General features: G+C 41.1%; 1 protein-coding gene across 1 annotated transcript in view; it reads right to left on the reverse strand.

The window, feature by feature from the left end:
- HEPHL1 (hephaestin like 1) overlaps positions 1–24,272 on the reverse strand; it is a 77,696-nt gene extending 53,424 nt beyond the window's left edge. The window contains exons 1-2 of the mRNA XM_032295759.1: positions 24,094–24,272; positions 10,584–10,828 (exon numbers count right to left, since the gene is read on the reverse strand). Of these exons, the coding sequence (XP_032151650.1) occupies positions 10,584–10,828; positions 24,094–24,263 (415 nt within the window). The 5' untranslated portion in view covers positions 24,264–24,272. The remainder of the gene's footprint in view (positions 1–10,583; positions 10,829–24,093) is intronic.
- Positions 24,273–24,709: the final 437 nt, after the last annotated feature.

Below are 24,709 nucleotides of genomic sequence, written 5' to 3' on the forward strand. Positions count from 1 at the left end.
TTTTTTATATTAAAACAAAAACCAGGCCAGGTGCCGTGGCTCACACTTGTAATCTGAACACTTTAAGAGGCCAAGGTGCGAGGATTCCTTCAGGCCAGGAGTTTGAGACTAGTCTAGGCAACACGGTGAGACTCCATTGCTATAAAAATAAAACAAATAAAATAAAAAATAAAATTTAAAAACCAATAAAATTTATTTTTTAAATAGTCCTAACATTTAAGCATATTTCAGATGTAGATCAAGAAAGCACTAGTTGATTCTATCATTAAACAAAGGAATGTACACAAGAGCTCTGGCACAGGCATTATCATAAAGTAGCTGATCAATTAACATTAGCCCCACCTGCTCAACCCACTTCCAAGCTCCATTCTCTACCCCTCGCCTGATGGTATCTTGAAACCACAACTGTATATTTACTCATCTTGGAAGCCCAGCATTATGTGTGGTTCACAGCAAACACTAAGTTGAATTAAGCAGAGACTTTAAGGCTTTTAAGCTTACAGCTATAGCAAAGACAAAACTTTATTAAAGAAGAGCAAAGAAGTCAGCAAATTCTCTTCCCAAAAAAGGAACTATACAGTTAGACAAAACTTATTTAAAAAAAAATAACAAACCATTTTGGTACTCTAGAAATTGAATAGAAACATTTAGCAAAGTTTTCTCTTGAAACTGCTGAACATCAGCTAAGAGGAGTAGGATTCTACAGCATTGTTTCCCTAACCACTCACAGATCCACTAGCAGAGGACAGAAGACTTACTGGCTCAAGATGCTTAGGCACAATTTCTGTCCAATCATTTGCTGACCACTGAGCTAAGCAGACATAGGAATGACCTCTCAGAAGCCAGGCTTAAAAACAAAAATGAATTTTTTTAAAAAAGCAGAAATCTCAGTGACCACACACCATAGGAAAGATAATCCACAGACGTAGCCCACAGGTTACTAGACAAAGAAGCAAGCAAGCAAACAACAACAAATAACCTAGAGGTCATGAAGGAATGAGAATCCAGAGTTGCTACATATATATTTTAAAATCTGGTTTTCAAGAGCACCAAAAATGTGAGAAACACAAAGAAACAGGAAAGTGTGATTCATAGAGAAAAAAAGGCAGCCAGTGGAAACTATCTCTCTATGTGTCCTCAGAGGTTTAATTTAGCAGAGAAAGACTTCAAAGCAGCTATAGTAAATACATTCAAACAATTCTAATGAATTACGTGTAAAAGGTTGAAGAAAGGTAGGAAAAAAATTCAACAAATAGAGGATCTTAATAAGCAAATAGAAATATTAAAAAGAATCAAATTGGAATATTGGCATTGAAAAGTTCAACATATACAAATCTGTAAATGTAATCCATCACATAAACAGAACCATAGACAAAAATCACATGATTATCTCAATAGATGCACAGAAGGCCTTCCACAAAATTCAACAGCCCTTTATGCTAAAAACTCTCATTAAACTAGGCATCAACAGAACATATCTCAAAATAATAAAAGCTATTTATGACAAACTCACAGCCAATATCATACTCAATGGGCAAAAACTGGAAGCATTCCCTTTGAAAACTGGCATTAGACAAGGATGCCCTCTCTCACCACTCCTATTCAATGTAGTATTGAAAGTTGTAGCCAGAGCAATCAGGGAAGAAAAAAAAAAAAAAAAAGGGTATTCAATTAGGAAAAGAGGAAGTCAAATTGTCTCTACTTGCAGATGACATGATTGTAAATTTAGAAGACCCCATCATCTCAGCCCAAAATCTCCTTAAACTGATAAGCAAATTCAGCAAAGTCTCAGGATACAAAATCAATGTGCAGAAATCCCAAGCATTCCTATATACCAATAATAGACTAACAGAGAGCCAAATCATGAGTGAACTCCCATTCTCAATTGCTACAAAGAGAATAAAATACCTAGGAATACAACTAGCAAAGGAGATAAAGGACCTCTTCAAGAAGAACTACAAACCACTGCTCGAGGAAATAAGAGAGGACACAAACAGATGGAAAAACATTCCATGCTCACGGTTAGGAAGAATCAATATTGTGAAAATGGTCATACTGCCCAAAGTAATTTATAGATTCAACGCTATCCCCAACAAGCTACCATTGACCTTCTTCACAAAACTGGAAAAAAACACTTTAAACTTCATATGGAACCAAAAGAGAGCCTGCATAGCCAAGACAATCTTAAGCAAAAAGAAAGCTGGAGGCATCACACTACCTGACTTCAAACTATACTATAAGGCTAAGTAATCAAAATAGCATGGTACCGGTACCAAAACAGAGATATAGACCAATGGAACAGAACAGATGCCTCGGAAGTAACACATCTACAACCATCTGATCTTTGAAAAACCTGACAAAAACAAGCAATGGGGAAAAGATTCCCTATTAAATAAATGGTATTGGGAGAACTGGCTACCCATGTGCAGAAAGCAGAAACTGGACCCCTTCCTTACACCTTACACTAAAATTAACTCCAGATGGATTAAAGACTTAAACATAAGACCTAACACCATAAAAACCCTAGAAGAAAATCTAGGCAAAACCATTCAGGACATAGGCGTAGGCAAGGATTTATTTTTTATTTATTTATTTATTTATTTTTGGGACGGAGTTTCGCTCTTGTTACCCAGGCTGGAGTGCAATGGCGCGATCTCGGCTCACCGCAACCTCCACCTCCTGGGTTCAGGCAATTCTCCTGCCTCAGCCTCCTAAGTAGCTGGGATTACAGGCACACGCCACCATGCCCAGCTAATTTTTTGTATTTTTAGTAGAGACAGGGTTTCACCGTGTTGACCAGGATGGTCTCGATCTTTTGACATCGTGATCCACCCGCCTCGGCCTCCCAAAGTGCTGGGATTACAGGCTTGAGCCACCGCGCCCGGCCTGCAAGGATTTATGACTAAAACACCAAAAGCAATGGCAACAAAAGCCAAAGCAGACAAATGGGATCTAATTAAACTTAAGAACTTCTGTAAAACAAAAGAAATTATATTACAGTGAACCAGCAACCAACACAATGGGAAAAAATGTTTGCAATCTACCCATCTGACAAAGGGCTAATATCCAGAATCTACAAAGAACTAAGGCAGATTTACAAGAAAAAAAGCAAACAAACCCATTCAAAAGTGGGCGAAGGACATAAACGTACACTTTTCAAAAGAAGACATTTATGAGGCCAACAAACATATGAAAAAAAATGTTTATCATCACTGATCATTAGAGAAATGCAAATCAAAACCACATTGAGATACTATCTCAAGCCAGTTAGAATGGCAATCATTAAAATATCTGGAGACAACAGATGCCGGAGAGGATGTGGAGAAACAGGAACACTTTTACACTGTTGGTGGGAGTGTAAATTAATTCAACCATTGTAGAAGACAGTGTGGCAATTCCTCAAGGATCTAGAAATAGAAATATCACTTGACCCAGCAATCCCATTACTGAGCATATACCCAAAGGAATATAAATCATTCTATTATAAAGACACAGGTACATGTATGTTCATTGTGGCAATGCTTACAATAGCAATGACCTGGAACCAACCCAAATGCCCATCGATGATAGACTGGACAAAGAAAATGTGGCACATATACACCATGGAATACTATGTAGCCATAAAAAAGGATGAGTTCATGTTCTTTGTAGGGACATGGATGAATCTGGAAACCATCATTCTCAGCAAACTCACACAAGAACAGAAAACCAAACACTGCATGCTCTCACTCATAGGCGGGTGTTGAACAATGAGGACACATGCATACAGGGAAAGGAAAATCACACACTGGGGTCCGTTGGGGGGTAGGGGGCCAGGAGAGGAACAGCGGGGGATGGGGAGGTTGAGGAGGGATAACATTGGGAGAAATGCCTGATGTAGGTGATGAGGGGATGGAGACAGCTCACCAGCATGGCATGTGTGTACCTATGCAACAATTCTGCACAAACTGCACATGTACCCCAGAACTTAAAGTACAATATTTAAAAAAGAGAACAGTACAATAAATTAAATACTTACTAGAGAGCTCAACAATAGATTCAAGAAGATAAAAGAAAATATCAGTGAACGTGAAGATAGATCAATAGAAATTATCCTATCTGAAAAAGAAGGGGAAAAAATAGAAGAAAATGGATAGAGCCTTAGAGACCAGTGGGACAATGTATTTACTAACGTGTGTAACAGCTGTCTGCAGTGAGGAGAGAACAACAACAAAAAAAAAGGATGGGAGAAAGATTTGAAGAAATAATGACCAAAAATTTCCCAAATTTGATGAAAAACATTAACCTACACATCAAAGAAGTCTAATGAGCCAAAATTTGATAAGTACAAAAGGGTCCACAAATAGACACATCATTGTTAAGCTGTGGAAGGAGGAAAGGAAGACAAAAATATAACATTGAAACCAGACAGACAAAAATGAGCCAATGCATGCAAGGGAGTATCAACATGATTAATGGTTAACTTCTCATCTGAACATTGAAAACCAGAAGACAATGAGATTATATACCCAAAGTGCCAGGGAAGAAATGTTAGCCAAAAATACTATATCAAGGAAATCTATCCCTCAAAACTAAAAGCAAGACATTCTAGATAAATAAAGACTGAGTGAGTTTGTTGCCAGCAGAACTGCCTTACAAGCAAATTGCATCCATCAACATATAAAAAGGATTGTACACCATGACCAAATGGGTTTTTTCCCATGATGCCAGGTTGGCTTGACATCCAAAAATTAATTAATATAATAACATATCAATAGAACTCAGTAGATCTAGAAAAGCCACATGACCACCTCAATAGATACAGAAAAGTATTGAATAAAATCCGGTACTTACTTAGTGAAGAACTCTCAACAAACCAGGAATAGAAAGGAATTTCCTCCAGTCCTAGCTAGAGTAATCAGACAAGAGGAAGAAATAAAGGGCATCCAAACTAAAACGGAAAATGTCAAATTATGTTTATTTGCAGATGATATAATCTTATATTTGGAAAAACGTGAAGACTCCACCAAAAACTATTATAACTGACAAAGTTAATAAAGATGCAGGATACAAAATCAATATACAAAATCAGTAGCATTTTAATATGCCAACAGTGAATAATCTGAAAAAGAAATCAAGAAAGCAATCCTACTTACGGTAGCCACAAATAAAATGAAATACCTCAAAATTAACTAAGGAAGTGAAGGATCTCTACAATGAAAACTAAAAACATTGATGAAAGAAACTAAAGAGGACAAAAAAATGGAAAAACATTCCATGTTCATGGATTAGAAGAATCGATATTATTAAAATTTCCATACTGCCCAGAGCAATTCCTATCACAATGCCAACAACAGTCTTCACAGAAATTGAAAAAACATTTTTAAAATTTATATGGAACCACAAAAAAACCAGAATAGCCAAAGCTACCCTAAGCAAAAAGAACAAAACCAGAGGAATCATACTACCTAACTTCAAATTAGACTACAGAGATACAGTAACCCAAATGGGATGGCACTGGCATAAAAACAGACACATAGACAAATAGAATAGACAACCTGGAAATAAATTCATACATCTACAATGAACTCACTTTTGACAAAGGTGCCAAGAACATACATTGGGGAAAAGATAGTCTCTTCAATAAATGGTACTGGGAAAACTGGATATCCACATGCAGAAGAATAAAACTAGACTCCTGTCTCTCACCATACACAAAAATTAAATCAAATGAAAATGGATTGAAAACTTAAATGTAAGACCTTAAATTATAAAACTACTATAATAAAACATTGAGATAACTCTCCAGGACATTAGTCTGGGCAAAAATTTCTTAAGTAATACCCCACAAGCACAGGCAACCAAGGCAAAAGTGGACAAATGGGATCACATTAAGTTAGAAAGTTTCTGCAGAGCAAAGGAAACAATCAACAAAGTGAAGAGACAATCCACAGAATGGGAGAAAATATTTGCAAACTATCTATCTGGGAATAATAACCAGAATATACAAGGAGCTCAAACAACTCTACAGGAAAAAAATCTAATTATCAGATTTTAAAATGGGCAAAAGATCTGAATAGTTATTCCTCAAAAGAAGACATTCAAATGGCAAGCAGGTGTATGAAAAGGTGCTCAATATTATCAGTCATCAAAGAAATAGAAATCAAAACTAGAATGAGATATTCTCCCAGTCCAGTTAAAATGACTTTTATCCAAAAGACAGGCAATAACAAATGCTAGTGAGGATATGGAATAAAGGGAACCCTTGTACCTTGTTGGTGGGAATGTCAATTAGTACAACCACTATAGTGAACAGTTTGAAATTTCCTCAGAAAACTAGAAATAGAGCTATCCAGCAATCCCACTGGTATGGATACTTACCCTATTTTAATGTACCCAAAAGAAAAGAAATCAGATTTATCTGTGCTTCCATGTTTATTGCAGCACTATTCACAGTAGCCAAGATTTGGAAGCAAACTGCATCTATCAGCAGACAGATGGATAAAGAAGATGTAGTATATATACACAATGGAGTACTACTCAGCCATAAGAAAGAATGAGGTCCTGTCATTTGCAACAATGTGGGTGTAACTGGAGGTCATAATGTTAAGTGAAATAAATCAGGCACAGACAAACTTCACATATTCTCACTTATTTGTGGGAACTGAAAATTAAAACAATTGAACTCATATAGGTAGAGAATAGAAAGATGGATACCAGTGGCTAGGAAGGGTAGTAGAAATGTGGGGGAAAGTGGGGATGGTTAATGGTTACAAAAACTAGTTAGAAAGAATTAGGCCAGGCGCGGTGGCTTATGCCTGTAATCCCAGCACTTTGGGAGGCCGAGGCGGGTGGATCACAAGGTCAAGAGATCGAGACCATCCTGGTCAACATGGTGAAACCCCGTCTCTACTAAAACTACAAAAAAAAATCAGCTGGGCATGGTGGCGCGTGCCCGTAATCCCAGCTACTCAGGAGGCTGAGGCAGAAGAATTGCCTGAACCCAGGAGGCGGAGGTTGCGGTGAGCCGAGATCGCGCCATTGCACTCCAGCCTGGGTAACAAGAGAGAAACTCCGTCTAAAAAAAAAAAAAAAAAAAAAAAAAAAAAAAAAAAAAAGAATTAATAAGACCTATTTTTGCTAGCACAACAGGGTGATGATAGTTAAAAATAATTTCATTGTGGGCATTAGAATAACAAAAACAGTATAATTGGATTGTCTGAAACACAAACGATAAATGCTTGAAGTGATGGATATTCTATGTACTTCAATGTTACTACTATGCATTGCATGCTTGTATCAAAATATCTCATGTGACCCATAAATATATACATCTACTATGTTCCCACAAAAATTCAAAGTTAAAAAAAAAAGAAACGTCCTCAATCTGATAAAAGCTATCTAGAAAAAATTTACAGCTAGCTTCATGCTTAATGGAGGAAGGCAGAATGCTTTCTTTCCAAGATTGGGAAAAAGGTAAAAATTAATAAGCTGATCAATTAATAAGCTGATCAAATACATATATGGAGGCAAAGGACCTAAATAGCCAAAAAGCCTTGAAAAGAATTGCAAAGTTGAAGGATTTATGCTACTCCATTTCAAAACTTACTAGAAGTTCACAGTAATCAAGACATTGTGGCATTGGTCCAAGGGAAAGTATATGGATCAATCGAGCAGAATTAAGAGCACTGAAATTAACTCCATACACTTATAGTCATTGATTTTTTTTTTTTTTTTTTACTACAGCCTATGATTCATTCATCTTTTATTCTCAGGACCCAGAGTCAGTGTCTGGCACCTGGTGGGTGCTCAATGAAAGGTTTATGAATGAATACAGACCTTTTGAAAACTATATATGGTGGTGAGGAAAAGCAAATTAAGGGCCGCTCATGCCCGTAAGTAAAGACCTGGCTATTGCTCTGAACTTTCACAAGAAGCCCTCTGGCAGACACAGGAAGGTTGAAAATCAAGACCTCCCAGTGGCCTGCTGGGATTTGCACACAGGATGGGCAGTGCTGCTTAACTGCCTGCACAGGCAAAGGCACAATGTGGAATAGTGGAGAGAGCCCTAGATTGGGAGGTAGAATGGTAATGGACAGCCTGTGTCTATCCCAACTTAGCTCCTAATCAACTGTAAGATTTTGGTTCAGGCACATTTCCTCTCTGAGTATTGATGATCTTGGGCTAGATCTGGGAAGCACACAGAAAGTGTTTAGAGAGCTCTTACCACATGCCAAGCACAGGGCCAGGTACTGGGAAGCAGTGCCCTGCAAGATCCAAGATGGTCCCTGCTCCTGGGAAACCTACAATCTAATGTAGAGACAGACACACACAAGGAAGCAAACAGAAAAGGTCCCCTTTACTGTACCAGTTCTTAACAACTGATATATAATGTGTGTATATATGTATGAGGTACATGTGATATTCTGTTACATGCATAGAAGGTAAAATGATCAAGTCAGAGTATTTAGGGTATCCATCACCTTAGGAACACTTCGAGTCCTTGCTTCTAGCTATTTTGAAATATACAATACATTGTTGTTAACTATAGTCACCGTACAGCACTGCTGAACATTAGAACGTACTCCTTCTATCTACCAATATGTTTGTACCAGCCTGGACAACATAGCAAGACCTCGTCTCTACAAAAAATTTTAAAAATTAGCCAACAGCCTGAGTGACAGAACGAGACCCCACAAAAAAAGAAAAAAATGTGCACATACATATTTTTCTGGTGCAAGGGCTTATGGCTCTTACAGATGCTCAAAAAGATCTACAGCGCACCAATGTTTATAGCACTATTCTTCACAATAGCCAAGATGTGGAAACAACCAAAGCATCCATCAACAGATGAACAGATAAAGTCTGGTATATACAAGCAATTGAATATTATTCAGCCTTAAAAGGTATTACATTATGATGCATACTACAATATGAATGAGCCTTGAAAATATTTTGCTAAGTGAAATAAGCCAGACACAAAGGACAAATATTGTATGACTCCACCTATATGAGGTACCTAGAATAGGCAAATTCATAGACATAGAAAGTAGAAGTTGCCAGTGGCCAGCAAAAGGGATGAAGGGAGAGGTATTGATTAATGGCTATAGAGTTTTGATCTTTTCTCTCCTCCAACCCTCCACCCTCTGCTAGGCCCCAGTGTGAGTTGTTCCCTTCTATGTGTCATGAAAAATAACTAATGGGTACTAGGCTGAATTCCTGGGTGATAAAACAACCTGTACAACAAACCCCCATGATACATGTTTACCTGTGTAACAAACCTGCACATGTACCCCTGGACTTAAAAGTTAAAAAAAAAACTATATTAAAGAAAATGCATTCATAGTTACACCTTAAAGTTCACCTGGCACTATTTTTGTGCTCATCCTCAACAACGAAGAACTACCAAATCTTTGCTGCACTCCAGCTGGAGGAAAAGAGCCCAGAAGAAAGGGCAATTCCAGTTGTGTGTTCGCCATCAGAGTTCTCTCCTCTGGCTGCTTACAGAGACATGGCTGGAGTAGCTGCCACACAAGTCAGGCTGCCTTGGGGTATTTGTTAGAGCCCAGAAACTCCTCCTTAATGATAACGCAAGTTGCATCATAGTTAATGGCACTGTGCCTGGCACATTTCCCAGAAGCAGTCACCTAGCAGGTGCAGCACCTTTTGATCCATTCTACCTGGTCATGAGCAAGAATGCAATATAGGATGCAAAAAAAATACTTATAATATTGTGGAAATACTTCTGTCTCAAAAGTCTAAGAAAGTTGTTTAATATTTTTCAATTAGAGAGGAAACCAGAAACTTCCCTAATGAAACTCCTAAAGTACACACAAGAAGGAAGACAGGGCTGCTTCACAAAGGCAGCACCAAAAACAGCACCCTGAAGCAAGATTCAGCCTCTATTGCCACAACCGTACCCACAGCCAAGGCTGCTACCGGTGATAGGAGCATGTGGCCCTTTATCCGGTTGGCAAACCAGGCATGACTAAGTGACAAGGAAGAAAGCTAGGGTGCTCCTGGGGCGTGGTGGAGCAGGTACCGAGAGGTTCTTTGTAAACATAAAGAAAAGCAAGGAAGAGGAGAGGGAAAAAATAATGAAAATAAAACCCAAGAAGGGGAGCTAGGCACGGTGGTTCACGCCTGTAATCCCAGCACTTTGGGACGCCGAGGCGGGCGGATGATTTGAGGTCAGGAGTTCAAGACCAGCCTGGTCAAAATTGTGAAACCCTGTCTCTATTAAACATACAAAAAAATTAGCTGGGCGTGGTAGTACATGTCTGTAATCATAGCTACTGGGGAGGCTGAAGCAGGAGAATATCTTGAACCAGGGAGATGGAGATTGCAGTGAGCTGAGATTATGTCACTGCACTCCAGCCTGAGCAACAGAGTAAGACTCTGTCTCAAAATAAAAAAAAATAAAAAAAAAAAAATGCAAGAAGGGGAAGAGAGAAACAGGATAGATGGAGATGGATGGAGAAGGAGACAGAGAGAAGACAAATATATCCATGTAATTATTGTGCTCCTAAAATCTCTTTAACTCTGACAGTTACCTTACTTATGAAACAGAAACAAGACCCCAATAATAGAGGATTGATATTTACCTTCTGAATCTTTGTTGTAGAAAACACCATGTGGATGCAGAGAGTAAGGTCGAGAAGCAAAGTTCTTTAAATGAATGACAATCACATCACCCACTTCAGCCCTCAAGATGGGGCCCAGGAATCCAAGCCAGGGAGGTTTAGGAATCTCTACTGAGTAGGTTTCATCCGTGAAGTGTCTGTAAACAGCCTTTTTGTAAATGCTGCCTATCCTGTTGGGCCCTCTTTCGAGAAATAAGGTTGCAAGTCTAAAAGTAAAAAGAAAAATATTTTGTTACTGAAATGAAAAGAGAAGCCCTAATAGCTTATCATTAGGAGTTTATAAAGTATTGCATGTATGACCTGTCATTTGGTGTTCACCATAACCTGTAACCTCTGTAGGCCTGGGAAGATTAGTCTCAGTTTATTAATGTGGAAATGAGATTCAGCAATTAAGTGGCAAGCCAAAGGGCACAAGTTGCATTCACAACCAAACTAAAACAAATCCAAAGAACTCTAAAGTCACCATACATATCTGCCCCCTTCCACTCAATGTTTTTCTCCTTTGCTTTTTCATTTAACAAACACTTATTGTACATTTACTGCATTCCAAGCATGCGGCTGGATGGTGTACAAAAAACTTTACAATCAAATAATGGCTTAGATAATTAAGCGTCAAGTGAATGATTGATACAACAGATACAAACTCAACATTTCTAGGAATATAGTAGTTCAGGGAGGCCAAGCTTGGTCCACACCTGTAATCCCAGCACTTTGGGAGGTCAAGGCAGGCAGATCTCTTGAGCCTAGGAGTTTGAGACCAGCCTGGGAAACATAGGCCCTGTTTCTACAAAAGCAATCAGCTGGGCATGGTGGTAGGCTGCCTGTAGCCTGAGCTACCTGAGATGCTGAGGCAGGAGAATCTCCTGAGCCTGGGAAGTCAAGGCTGCAGTGACTAGGCGACAAAGCAAGATTCTGTCTTAAAAAAAAAAAAAAAAATCCAGGTGTAGTGACTTATGCCTGCAATCCCCAACACTCTGGGAGGCCAAGATGGGAGGATCACTTGAGCCCAGGAAGTTAAGTCTGCAGTGAGCCAATATCGTACCACTGCACTCTAGCCTGGATGACAGAGCAAGATCCTGTCTAAAAAACTAAATGGTTTGGAGAAGGAAAAGATTGCTGTGGGTAGAAGAGGTCAGACAATTGCAAGAATTAAGGAGAAGTAGGATTGGATAACAAAAGTGAAAAATGAGAACACTAAGCGGGCAACGGATATACAGTGAGGAGGAAGCAGTGCAGATGCGATGGGGGAGAGCGGGTTATAGGCTGGTACACAAATCTCAGAGGTGAGGACTGAGAGATAAGGATGCATGTGAGTTCGGAGATAGATTGACAACTTCAATTCCAGGTTGGAGAGCTTAAAATTTATCTTGGAAGCACTGAGGACTCACTGAGGTTTTTCATAAAGTGGGTAACATCATAATCATGTGTTTAAGGACCATTCTTTGGCAGTGGTGTGCAAGTTTTAGGGGAGTTGGGTGAAATGCAGAGCACAGATTAGGGGCAGAGAGACTGTTAGGAGACCAGAAGAGGGTAGTGTAATAGAAGAAAAGGGTGGACATGAGAAAAACAGAATTCTAACACTTGAGATGACCAGATGCCCTTCTGGGGCCCTACATGAAGGGCAGACTCAGTTCCTGGTATCTGGGAGCCTGAACCAATAGCACCACTATGGAGTGGCCAGATAATCTTCTGGAGAGGTGACACCCCTTCTCCACTCTTTGTCTATGTGCTTAGCATAGAGCTCCCATCCTAGCTCCAGCTCCAGAAATACTGGCTTCTGCTTGAGCAAAAGCTCCACCACTCCTGGGTGCAGCCATCCCAATGTAGCTGTGTCCCTCTAGGGGGCAAGAGGCCGCATCTTAGTCTGAGACACACTCCTGCAAGTGTGTGTGCATTCATTCTCTCTCAGTTATCCAACAAACAATTATAGCAAGCCCTGCCCTCAGTACTAGGGATATGGAGGAAAAAAGACAAACCTCCTGCCTTGAAAGAGCCCCTATTCTGGAAGGGAGAGTCATGAGAACAGATTATGTTCTGGGGCATCTAATCTGAAGTCAAAGATAGGTCAGGGGAGCTTTCCTTAAGGAAGCAATGCTTCAGTATACTCCCAAAGAACAAAGAAGAGTTACTCAAGCAAAATAATAATAATAATAATAATAATAATGGAAAAAATTGATGTAGAAGACATTTTAAAGTTTTGGCAACTCCACACCCACACTCCACTCTTTGATCTAAGAGCACACCTTTCCTACTCTCATTCTCTGTGCTTCAGGTGGGGCTCCATCCCCCAGCCCTGCTAATGGAGCAAGTGCATCAGCCTAGCCTATGAGTTTGTCGAATTCCTCTAATAAGCTGTTGTTAGGGCAGGACTTGTTTTCCAGACCTGGCCCGTTGGTATCATTCATCCCCCAGCCAGCCCACCCTGGGTCATCATGATTAGTTCAGGGACAGTCACAGAGTGTCTTGCTGGTTAAATCTGAGAAAATCTAGGAACTTTTAAAGGATCTCTTTCTTGTGTACTTGGACCTGGGACATGAGTCTGGAGCTTCAGGTAACTATATGGCTAACCCAAGGAGGAAGACTGTCTGAGAGTTATTTGTTCCTCTAATCTCTTAAATTTTACTATTGACTTTTTCCCCTCTAATCAACTCCTACTTGTTTTCATCATCATATGACTATTTCTTTTCATTTTTCTGTTTTTATTTTATTGTACTTTCTATTCTTTTATTCAGTTCAAAGAATTCAATCATTCATATAATTTATTCAAAAAAACGTGTTAAGCACTTATTAGGTATCATGGAGCACTTCCCTTTTCTACTTTTCTGGTCCTCTAAATTTTTTTCTGTTTTTCTTTTCTCTTTCCTAATTCTTTCCAAAGGAAACCTATCCCAGCCTTTCCCAAAGAATGTGAACTAATGTCTAACAGAGTATTCAAGCTACCCACTCTGGGCCAGAATGAGTAATTCATACAGTTCTGTTCATTCCAGGTCCACAATGAGTGTCACGGTATTTCTAAGATGGGTAGACCAGTTGGATCTAGAAGACTGTAGACGTTCTGTTCTATGGCACTGGAGCCTGAAAGGTTATGAGATGACTCAGGTCTCCCATATTCCTCTAGAGTGTCCTGCACCAACTCTTCCCATCCCTTGCCCCTCTCAGCATCGGGCACAATGATCCTCTTTGATTCTTCTCTCCCTTCTCCAGGTCAGAATCCTAGACAGATCCTTTGGTCAGGCACCCTTGTCTAGTCCCAAGCCCCAGCCTCAGACATCAGCAGGTGGAGCTATAAACCCATAGATCCTTGGGGTTCAGCCTTAAACTGTAACTCAGCTGCATTCCTATTCTGTCTGGAGATAGACCCAGGGACAGTGCTCCTTCTGAGGTAGACGTATTTCCTGGACCAAAATATATAAAGTTTATACTTAAGTATGGCTGTATCACCCTAATGAAATAAGCCCTTAAGGGCTTCCATGAACTTCAGGCATTTCAGTGGTGGTATAAAAGTAATAAATAAAATTAAATTTAAAAGAGATTTCCAAATCGCTCTGGACAGGGACCAACAGGAAGGCTCTGCCCGCCTTTGTCATAGGCTCCGGCTGCCCCCATCACCCCACATGACCCCTTTAAGAACTCTCCAAGAAGATCTCATGGGTATCACCTCTGCTTCCATTCTGCTGAAAAGCTTGAAAACCATTCTGCTGACCTTCAACAAGCACAGATTGAGGATTTATGGCATGCAAAGTACTGGGCTAGATGTTGTTTCGAGTACAATAATAAAAAAGATACAATCTCTAAATAAGTGTGTTTGTGGTCAAGAGGAAGAACAAAACCATTGTTACCTGCATAAAGGAACTGCCAAGAATTGGAGGAACAGAACATGTGGGAGTTTAAGAGAGAGGGAGAGACACCTAAATACTTTGCTCTAGTAGAAGAAACAGCTTGAGAAATGTGTTAAGGCAAGAGAATTAGAGGTCAGTTCAGGAAATCACAGGCAGCTTTATATGGCAAGAAAATCTGATGAGAGTGAAACTGTGGAGAAATTATGAGTACTTATTTAAAGTCAAGCTAAAAAGTGATTATCGCTCCCTCTGTGTAACCAGCTGAGGTATCCAGCCTGCCCCAGACCACCTGATAAAATCATAAGATAGGTCAAACTCACCAAAGTCTCTTTTTTTTTTTTTGAGATGGAGTCTCACTTTATCACCCAGGCTGGAGTGCAGTAGCATGACCTCAGCTCACTGCAACCTTTGCCTCCCGGGTTCAAGAGATTCTCTTGCCTCAGCCTCCCTAGTAGCTGGGATTATAGGAACATACCACCATGCCCAGCTAATTTTTGAATTTTTAGTAGAGACGGGGTTTCACCATGTTGGTCAAACTGGTCTTGAACTCCTGACCCTGTGATCTGCCCACCTTGGCCTCCCAAAGCACTGGGATTACAGGTGTGAGCCACAGCGCCCAGCTAACAAAGCCTCTTTTAATGAAGTATGACTTGGCCTCAGAGGCTGGAGAATCTCCCAGGGGCCTCGGCTGAGCCAGATTAAGGGGTGGAGCAGCTGGGTCTCAGATCTAAAGGGCACTGGAACATCACTGGGGAGCTGGAAGCATTGCAGGGTAGATAAAATTCACTGGAAATAACATCTAAGGTAGAGAAAACTGCAACCTCCGGAATTTCTGTGGGGTAAGCATTGTGTGTCATCGGAAAGGGGGCTTTGATTAGCTGTTTGAGATTACAGGTTTGGGAGTTAGGTGGAGAGACCCCAAGGGTTGTACTCAAACTCTAACGAATGGCCACAAAAATCTGTTCCAGGGAGAATTGGTCCAGTGAACTCTAGAGTGGGCTCGTCTTCGCTTGCATCCAGAGGGAGGTAAGAACAGCCACCACCAAGCCACTTTCTCCTCTCCTCAGCACTCAGCCTCTTCTCCAGTTGAAGGAGACCTATGCTATTTACCTGCCCAGAGCACCGGATTGTTAACCTTCCCAGGGTTAACCCTATCCCACCCTGATGTGGAGTCTCTGGTAGGGAGGAGGCCCTGGGACAAGAAGGAAGCCATGGATTTAGACCCTCCATGGAGGAGCCAGAGATGTGCCTGACCGTAGAAGCACCCCAGGAATCACAGGGCAAGACAAATAGGGTTTACAGCCACCTTGACATTTTCTAATTTACAAACTGAAGCTTACGGCATGGCAAAATTAAAAAGAAAATAATTTAATAATTTGTTCACTGTTCCTGTAGGGACTGCAGTACTTATTACGTATGCTTCATATTTGGCACTGAGTTATACATTGACTGTGTTTCACATTCCTGGACACATATCAGTCTTATTACCTATACAGCCAATAGCCACCCGAGGAGCGATTGGGTTTTCTAAAGCGGTGGTTCCCAGTGTCCGTCCATGTAAAACCTGCATCAGAATCATTTGGAACATTTGCCAGTTTTTTATTCCCAGGCCCCACTTCAGGGCAATTTAATCAGACTTTCTACTGGCAAGACCATGGCATCTGTATTTTTCCTAAGATCACCAAATGATTCCTGTAGTAGAGCTTTTTAGGGCTTGCCTACTCTTAATTCTTCTTTCCTCCTAACGGAAGAACAGTACAACGATTCTGCTTTTGCAAGTTAGATGGGCCAAAGCGTTCTGGCAAATGGGATGCGAGTAGAAATACCATGTGTCACTTCTGGGTCAGGGCATTTAATTATTATTCTAAGACCCTCTTCTCCTCTGCAGCAGGAGGCGCCTCCTGCCTCCACAGTGAAGAGAACCCATAGCTTCCTCCCTGTCCTAGGACTTCTTTCCCTGCACTGACTCCACATCAAGAGTAGGACAGGGTTGACCCATGAAGATGCTCTAGGAAGATACTTAAAACAAAAACTATAGTAACTATATGATAAGAAATTTGTTGAGGCTGAGTGTGGTGGCTCATGCCTAATTCCAGCACTTTGGTAGGCCAAGGTGGGAGGATCACTTGAGGCTAGGAGTTTAAGATGAGCCTGGGCACTATACTGAGATCCTGTCTCTATTCTTTTTTAAATAATAGGAAAAAAACTTGAAGGTGAAAAAAGAAGTGAGAAGGGATAGAAATAAGAGAAAGAGAAAGCAGTTTGTTTTAGTGTCTACACAGCAAAACACCTATTGAGAACATATTATGCATTTATAATGGAAGAACAGAAACTCCAGCTCCTTTGACTTCTATAAAATGAAAATTTTCCCAAGAAACGTAGTAAGGGAATAAGTTCAAGGGAGCCATCCGCATGAAGCAGGCTTCAATTTAAATGGAGTATATTTATTAGAATGTCACATTGGTGAGCTTTCTGTTGTTTATTGCATAGCCACGGTGAGGGGCTGAGCAATCACTATCCCTTAAGAAATTTCCAATCTGCATTCTAACATCTTGACTCAAGCTAAGGAGGTGTCTACTTCCTGCTACAAAGGAATCTGGTGGGGCCGGGCAGGTCAACAGTAGCAACTGCCTTAAAGACAAGATGGGGACTTGGAACATGACATTGCCAACGCCTGCAGCCAATACTGTGGAGGGAGATAGCTTCCAAAAGTGGGGGAGACTAATCATTATCAGAACAAACCTGCCCTTGGGAATCCCCTACACTGTGCAGAGTTGGACTTCCAGGTTAGATTCTCAAGTGTTCATAGCTTGCAGGGGGGTAAACCATACCAGCAATCCCATGACCCCTGCATCTTTTAGAGGGATGTTTTCCCATCACTTCTTTTCAGCAAATGCTAATCATCTACTATGTCTGGGACGTAAAACTAGAAACTGGGGGCAAGATGTATTAGTTTCAGGCCCTGCGTGCAAGAGTTTTACCATCTGGTTGGGAAACAAAACATATGCATTTGACAATAAACACACAGTTTTACAATGTTAATTGCCAACGCTACTGTCCAGAGCCCACATGTCTGTGGAGGGCAGGAAAATATAGGCAGACGATCAACTGCAAAATAACATTAACAGAGACTGTGGTCAGAGCCAACATGTGAGATCACAACAGTCACAATAAGGACAAGAAATATTGTCTGAGCCTGAGAATGAATGTTCTTCACCAAGGAAAAAACAGGATGAGTTGGAGACAAGTGCCATTGGCAAAAGGAAGGGTGGAGATGGAGATTACACATTCATTTTGATGAGGCTGCACCCTCCCTATTAGATTAATAATTTTTAATACCATCTGGATGTGGTGCTTCTATACACATTCCTTTTCTCCGGGTCGCCTGGTACCACCTAATTCTTGGGTCCACTCTTCATTTTCACAGAAGTCCTTCAGAGCATACACAAGGCATGTTGAAGACAAATGGCATAGTGAGGGGGAAGGAGAATGAGCGTGAATGTCAATTCTCTCACTTGCTGGTTGTGAAATCCTGGGGAAGTGACTTAACCTCTCTGAACCCAGTTTCCTCTGCTGTAAACTGGTGACCATGATAGAGCTATCAGAAGAATTCAGTGAGAAGAGGTGTGGAGCCCCACATGCAGCAACTGGGCCAGTGGTGTTGAATCAATCACAGTTATGATTATTTCTGATAAAGCGTAAAGCTTTGTTAGAAAAGAGGAAAATGTGACCAGCCAGGGTCTTTCCCACAGGGCTCCTGCTCTCCAGAGAACCCCATGAGACAGCAGAGCTACCATGAGAGCTAACATTTATTAATGCTAAGGCACTGTGTCTCAGTACTTGCAGATCCTAAGTCCCAAAGATAATTCCGAAGTTATCCACAGAAACTTATTGGAAAAAATGGGTCTTTGCAGATGTGATTAAGTTAAGGATCTTGAGATGGGGAGATCATCCTGGATTAGCTGGGTAGGCCCTAAATGCCATCAAAAGTATTCTTATAAGTAAGAGGCAAAGATAGGCTAGACACACACAGAGGAGAAGACAATATGAAAATGGAGGCAGAGATCAGAGTGATGCAGCCGTGGCCAAGGAATGCTGGCAGACACCAGAACCTGGAAGAGTCAAGGAATGGCCCCTCCCTTAGGGCCTCCAGAGGCAGTGTGGCCCTGACAATATATTCAGTTCAGACTTCCGGCCTCCAACACGGGAGCAAGGAATAAATCGCTGTTGTTTGAAGCCACATAGTTCGTGGTCATTTGTGACAGCAGCCACAAGAAACTGATATACCCTCAAAGCGAGTACTATCATATCCCCATTTTACTGATGAGAAAACTGAGGGAAAGAGAGATTAAATTACTTGCCCATAAAATGGGGCAATAATTCCAAATGTGACAGTTGATGCCAGAGCCCCACACTTTACCAGCAAACTGGGCTGCTTTGGCATCTCCCTCAGACCAAGGCTGGGCTATACTTGGCTGGTGAAATCCCCCCAATGCTCCCGGTCTCCCTCCCAGGGACAGAAGATTGGTCACCCCACTTCATGATTGCTAACATTTTAAAGCAATGCCTGGAGCGTAGTAAATACCTGGTGACATTTAGCTAACTATTATACTGTCAATGAATTATCTTTCAGATACTGCTAACCAGGTCTTGGGGCCCCATCACATGGAGGTGGGAAAGGAAGAGGGTGACTAGGGGGATGCCTGTAAATCATGGAAAACAGGGGAGAACTGAGGTAGGGGAGGGTACCAGGGACTGCCAACTGCCTTGCAATATTCATGCTCCCCTTTTTCCTTAGTGTCAGAGGCAAATTCTGTCTTTATTCAGGCAGAAAAACACACAGCTGAAAGATTACATTCTTTCAAGTCCTCTTTGTGGCTATGAGTATCCAATGAGATGTAAGTAAAATCAGTTGGGTAGGGTTTCCATAAGAACCCTTTAAAAGGCAGATGCAGCAAAAATTGTTATGCTTCTACCTTTTCCCTGCCTCTCTTTCTTCCTGGAATATAGACATGATGGCTGGAGTTCCAGCAGCAATCTTGTGACCACGAATGTGCTTGAGGAGGGAAACCACATAGAGTTTAAGGCACACAGGCTAAGGATGGTGGATCAGAAATATAGAAAGCCCCTGAGACCCTATTATACCATCTAACCCACCAGCCTTGGACTGCCCACTTCTGGATTCTCTTACAAATGAACACAAAATCCTGATTTGTTAAAAACATTATACTCCAGTCTCTACTGGCAGCTAAAAACAATCACTTACTGATTCAGGGCATAACAGCAGCTCCAAGAGATTCATATGGCATCAGTCCAAACAAAATATTTTTTGTACTGATAAGATAGAAGTTGAGATTTGAAAGTTACCATTTGTTTAGACCACGCACTAACCAGATGATATTCTTTTCTTTATTTCAAAGCTCACAAAAACCTCTTTCTCCTCTGTGCTTCCCCTCTGTTGGGCCTTCTTTCAGATAGATGTGTGAGTTCTCTCTCACACCAATCCTAGGGCCTGCTTTTTAGAATAATCAAAGCCCCTTGCCATCCACTGGGCTGATGGAGTGATGCTGCTCAAACCCCAAGTTTGTAGGGTCTGTTAGAGAAAGTTGAGCTTCTTACGTTCAAGCTAGCCTCACTTACGTTCAAGCACAGTTCCACCCATGAGTTAGTATCGATGAAAGCCCTGCATTTCACTGGGAAGAAAAAGCCTGGATGTGTGCTGATTGCCTAATGAGGTCTATAGTGAGAACTGTGGCTTTAAATAAGATGACCCCACTCTAGTCTCATTAAAGACCAGGCTTTACCACCAATGTACACTTTAATTAAGCACTTTATGAGCCTGAGCAGGACTGGTATAAATACATCAAAATACTGACACCATCCCCAGGCAATTCAAAGGAGCCCAGTGTCCTAATTTAGTTCAGGGAGGAGGAGGAGAAGTATATTTACCTGGAGAAACTATTTCTAAATAGAATCTAACTCCAAAGTCCCATACTTTCTAGGAAACAGTGATTATAGACTCATTTATACTTTTGAGCCCTATAATCAAGCAAAGGTACCAAGTAAGAAAGTTAAACTGCACCGTCTGACAGCTATAGAGTCTCCTTGAAATGATTTCAATTCATTTCGTATCTCATCCCTGTGCATCAGGATTTATTAGGCTCATGGTGCTGTCTAACTTTGGTTTCCAAATGTTTTTACATTACTGAAACTTTGTCACCCACCCTCTTGTTCCCCTGATTTCTGCCCATTCCCCTCGTTCAAAGATAAAGCAACCAGAAAAACTCAACTGATAAGGTGATTCATTTTTACTTCAATGATTTTTAATGCCTGCTCTGTGGTGGATCCTCCATGGGGTACTGTCAGTGTAGGGAAGGGGGATTATTAAACATATGCCAAAACTTCTTATCTATCATCATGGTGCTTTTACTGCAGCTGCAGACACAACTGATGTACATCAAGCGATTAGAGGGAAATGCCGAGGAAAGAAAATGCAGTGTCCAAGTTCATGACAAAGACTCCAAGCTCCATGGGTGGTTAGGAAGGAAACAGATCAGAACAAGCCAGGGTCATGGGGGGAAGCTTCACGTGTGAAGTGAGGAATTGGAGATAGCTCTTAAAGACAGGGGAAAAATGGATAAAGAAAAATATGGACTACTTCAAAACTTGTGACATGTGTCCACAATCAGTCCCAGGTTTTCTCCAACTCTAATTTCTAGGACTGAACATCTGCAAATCATCTCTCTCCTTTCATTCACCATTGCGAAAATCTTTCTAGAACTGGCAAGTCAGGTAAGATATTTTTCATTCAGTTTCAAAATTATTTCTAATGCTTTAGCATTACACTTCTCAAGTGACTCTAGGGATTACATTTCAACTCCCTTGTTACATGAATTAAGGAAAGTGATTTTCAGAGAGATTATGTGACATGTTCAAGATTGCACAGCAAGTGGGGCAGAGCAAGGGCTAGAAGTCAGATCTCTGGATTTCTATTTCAGATTCTTTCCACTCATGGTGGAATCCTCAGCACCTGGCTCTCCTGGTCCTTTAAATATCAGACAATTGTCCAAGTGTGAATATCCAAAGCAGCAGACTGTCCTCAGAAAGGCAGCCTATTCACCCTCCAGGAGGCTGAGGGGCATGATTACATCATCTATGATAGCTTCTTCCTGCTCCCGGGGAAATGGCATACCACAAAGTACGCATACTGAACTCCACTTATGTCCCAGTCACAGCATCTGCACACGTACCCAAGATGTGTATCTTGTGGTCTATAAGCAATGTCAGACACCTACAACAGCCCTACCTTCTTAGGAACTTGTCTGAGCCACCTACCACAACCACTAGCACTGATAGGATTGCTGATAAACGCCAATATCCTGACGGGATCACTGATAAAATCCAATATCCACTGCAGGTTCACCTGGGTTTCCCTTCCAAGAGTTAGCAGTCAGCCGACACAAACTCTGTCCCTCTCGCATGCAGAAAGAAGTGCTGGGGACCTCGGCTTCTAGGTATGACACCTTAGCATGCCAGCTGCTCCCAAGGAGCAAGTGGACTCTCATATGGGGCCACGCATTTTGAAGCCATCTCACTCAAATCTGATGCCAAACCAACTGTTTTCGCCATGTCTATTTTCTTTTTCACCACAGCTATTTTTTATATGTTTTATTGTACTTTTATCAAAGCATCATCTTCTGATTGAAATGATCAACAGTGAGGTCCCAACTTCTTCCAGCACCCAGCTTGGTGAAAACCGCATTGTAGTAATTGAATATTTAAGATTCTTTGGTGATTTGAATGAACCCAAGTAACCTGTTTGGTCACTGACCACCAGTGATCCCTTTCAACATGCTTCTTGGAAGAGTGACAAAAGAGACTAAATGCGCCTTTGGTAAAAATTAGGACTTTCTAGAAAGTTTTTATTACTGGGACCCTGGCTTCCCTCAAAGTTGCTTTAATTCACTGGGGAACGATCACCATTACTGAGAAACAGGTTGTGTGGTGAAAAGAAATATGGGCTGTGGAACCAAAGCTAAGTGAGTTTGGTGCGACTATTTACTCTATAAATTCTGGCAAGTATTTAACCTCAGGACCTTGGCTCCTGGTTCATAAACTGAGAATAATAATATCTGCAAGCAGTAATGAATTGAAAAATATCTCATAGAATGTTTGAGTCAGAATAAATGCCCATACACAGCTGTAATGACATGGGCATTTTAGGAAAAACACAGAATTTTTGTGCATGTTAATCTTATAGAAAGGCAATCCAGTATCACATTTAGCATAAACACTATATTCATTACACTCAGTGTACACATTTTCAACATTCTTATCTCCAATAGCTGCTCACATTGACCATTTCCTACTGACCCCTCTCTGAGAACAACACCCCATAGCTATTCCTCGCAGTAAAGACACCACCACCAATGGTTGGCAGATGTGGGATTGAAAGCAATCAAGGGTTTCCTTTGGAAATAACCCTACAGACATGACATTTCCTGCTACAAAGCTAAGGAAAACTCTTCCTTGGCAGCTTTTCTGGCACAGGCATCGTCTTTGGTAAACAAAACAGACTATGCCACCTTTGTGTTGTTAGAAAACTTGGAGGCTGTATTTCCAAACCAACTGGATCTTTAGTCTTTCCGCCAAGACAAGGCACCCTGGCTTTTAAAGACTTGTTGGTAGGACATGTGCTGTTCCTGAACATTAATAATTAAACTCATCTCTAGGAAATGGAACACGGATGCTGAATGTAATGGGTTCTGCCTATCAGAAAAGAAGCAAGCATTCAAATATCTAACAGAGCTTGCCAAAACATCTCAAAAGATGTTTTAATAACCACAAAGTTGAAACTGGCATGACAGCTTCTGGACTCAGGAGGTGGCTTCAGAGGGAGATCCATGAAACAAGATAGTTAAGATACTAGGCCCTGGATGGGGCAGGGAACAAGGTTTATTTTCTGCCCAAAATTAAAAATCAGGAACACAGAACACTGTGGCACCATTTCACCTAGCTATGCTATGGGTTCTAGGATAAGACACTGCCCTCAGCATGAATGACTTGGAGCTGGATCAAGCTTCTCACCAGTGAGAGAGCTATTTCTAAGTAGACCCAAGGAAACTCTGAAAATAGCAAAGAAATCTCCTGTGATGTCCCCCTCTTTTAAACATTGAAAAACACGACTTAGCATACTTATCTTCAATTATGATGTTTCATTCCAAAAATACAAACTAAGAAAACACCGTGTTTTAACAATAAGGAATTCTTGAAATTTATCCAATCTTCATCCCAAGTGTTGTCCGTCAAAAACAAAACAAAACAAAACAAACAGAATCCCCCAGAAGTTACCAGTAGTGCCTGGTGAAAACGGTCAAACACCTGGCTGTGTATATGTCTCTTTACAGGCAAGGCTGCTAATAGGTGGCTCAACAAATAAATGGAACTATGAGTATCTCTTCCAAATTACACACCCATCCATACTAGGGCTCTTCAAGCAAAAAAACAAAACACCTTCTCTTGGTCTAGATCAACTTACCCCCATTATAAGTACACAAGAAATACAACCTTCCCTATACAGAGTCAAAAAGAAGTCAAACCTGGGAGTCAATGAGGACCCCGAGTTCACTCACTTGTCTTCTGTGAAACTTTTCCCAGTAATAACATTCTTCCCTTGGGGTACATAGTTCCAGTATTCTTCCACAATCCCAATGTAGTATGTTCTGGTAGCTGCACCAACCAGCCCAGACAGACCCAGGAATGTGAGGAGATAGACGCAGCCAGTTGGCTGCTTCCGAGGCATCTGTGGATGTAACTCGAGCAGGCAGGCAGCCTGCACAGGGGACAACCTGTTGGTCCCTCCTCCTCACTCATCTCCTCCTTCTTAGATAGCTTGTGGTTGGGGCAGAGGCTGAGGACTTGTGTAAGCAAAGTATGCTTGATGGGGGCGTTGCTTTGACAACAAAACTTTTGCCAGCCATCCAAGAAATGTGTAACTGGCTTATTTATTTACTTCCCAAGCCAGCAGGCCTGTTTCTGTAAGTTTCGGTACCGTGCTCTGACACAGTGATTTGTCAGCCAGGATGACAGTGTGACAACTTGGGCTGATGGCTTTACCCCGCCCCTTCTTCTTCTTTTCTTCTCCATATCTCTTACAGGAACACATTAAAATCTGAAAAGTGAGGTGGTCTGAGTGAAGCATCAGGAAATACTCCAGGCACTAAAGAAGGCTTCATCTCTGTCAGGAGG

The sequence above is a fragment of the Sapajus apella genome, unplaced genomic scaffold (assembly GCF_009761245.1).
Source record: "Sapajus apella isolate SASKATOON/1434 unplaced genomic scaffold, GSC_monkey_1.0 scaffold34, whole genome shotgun sequence".
Lineage (NCBI taxonomy): Eukaryota > Metazoa > Chordata > Mammalia > Primates > Cebidae > Sapajus > Sapajus apella.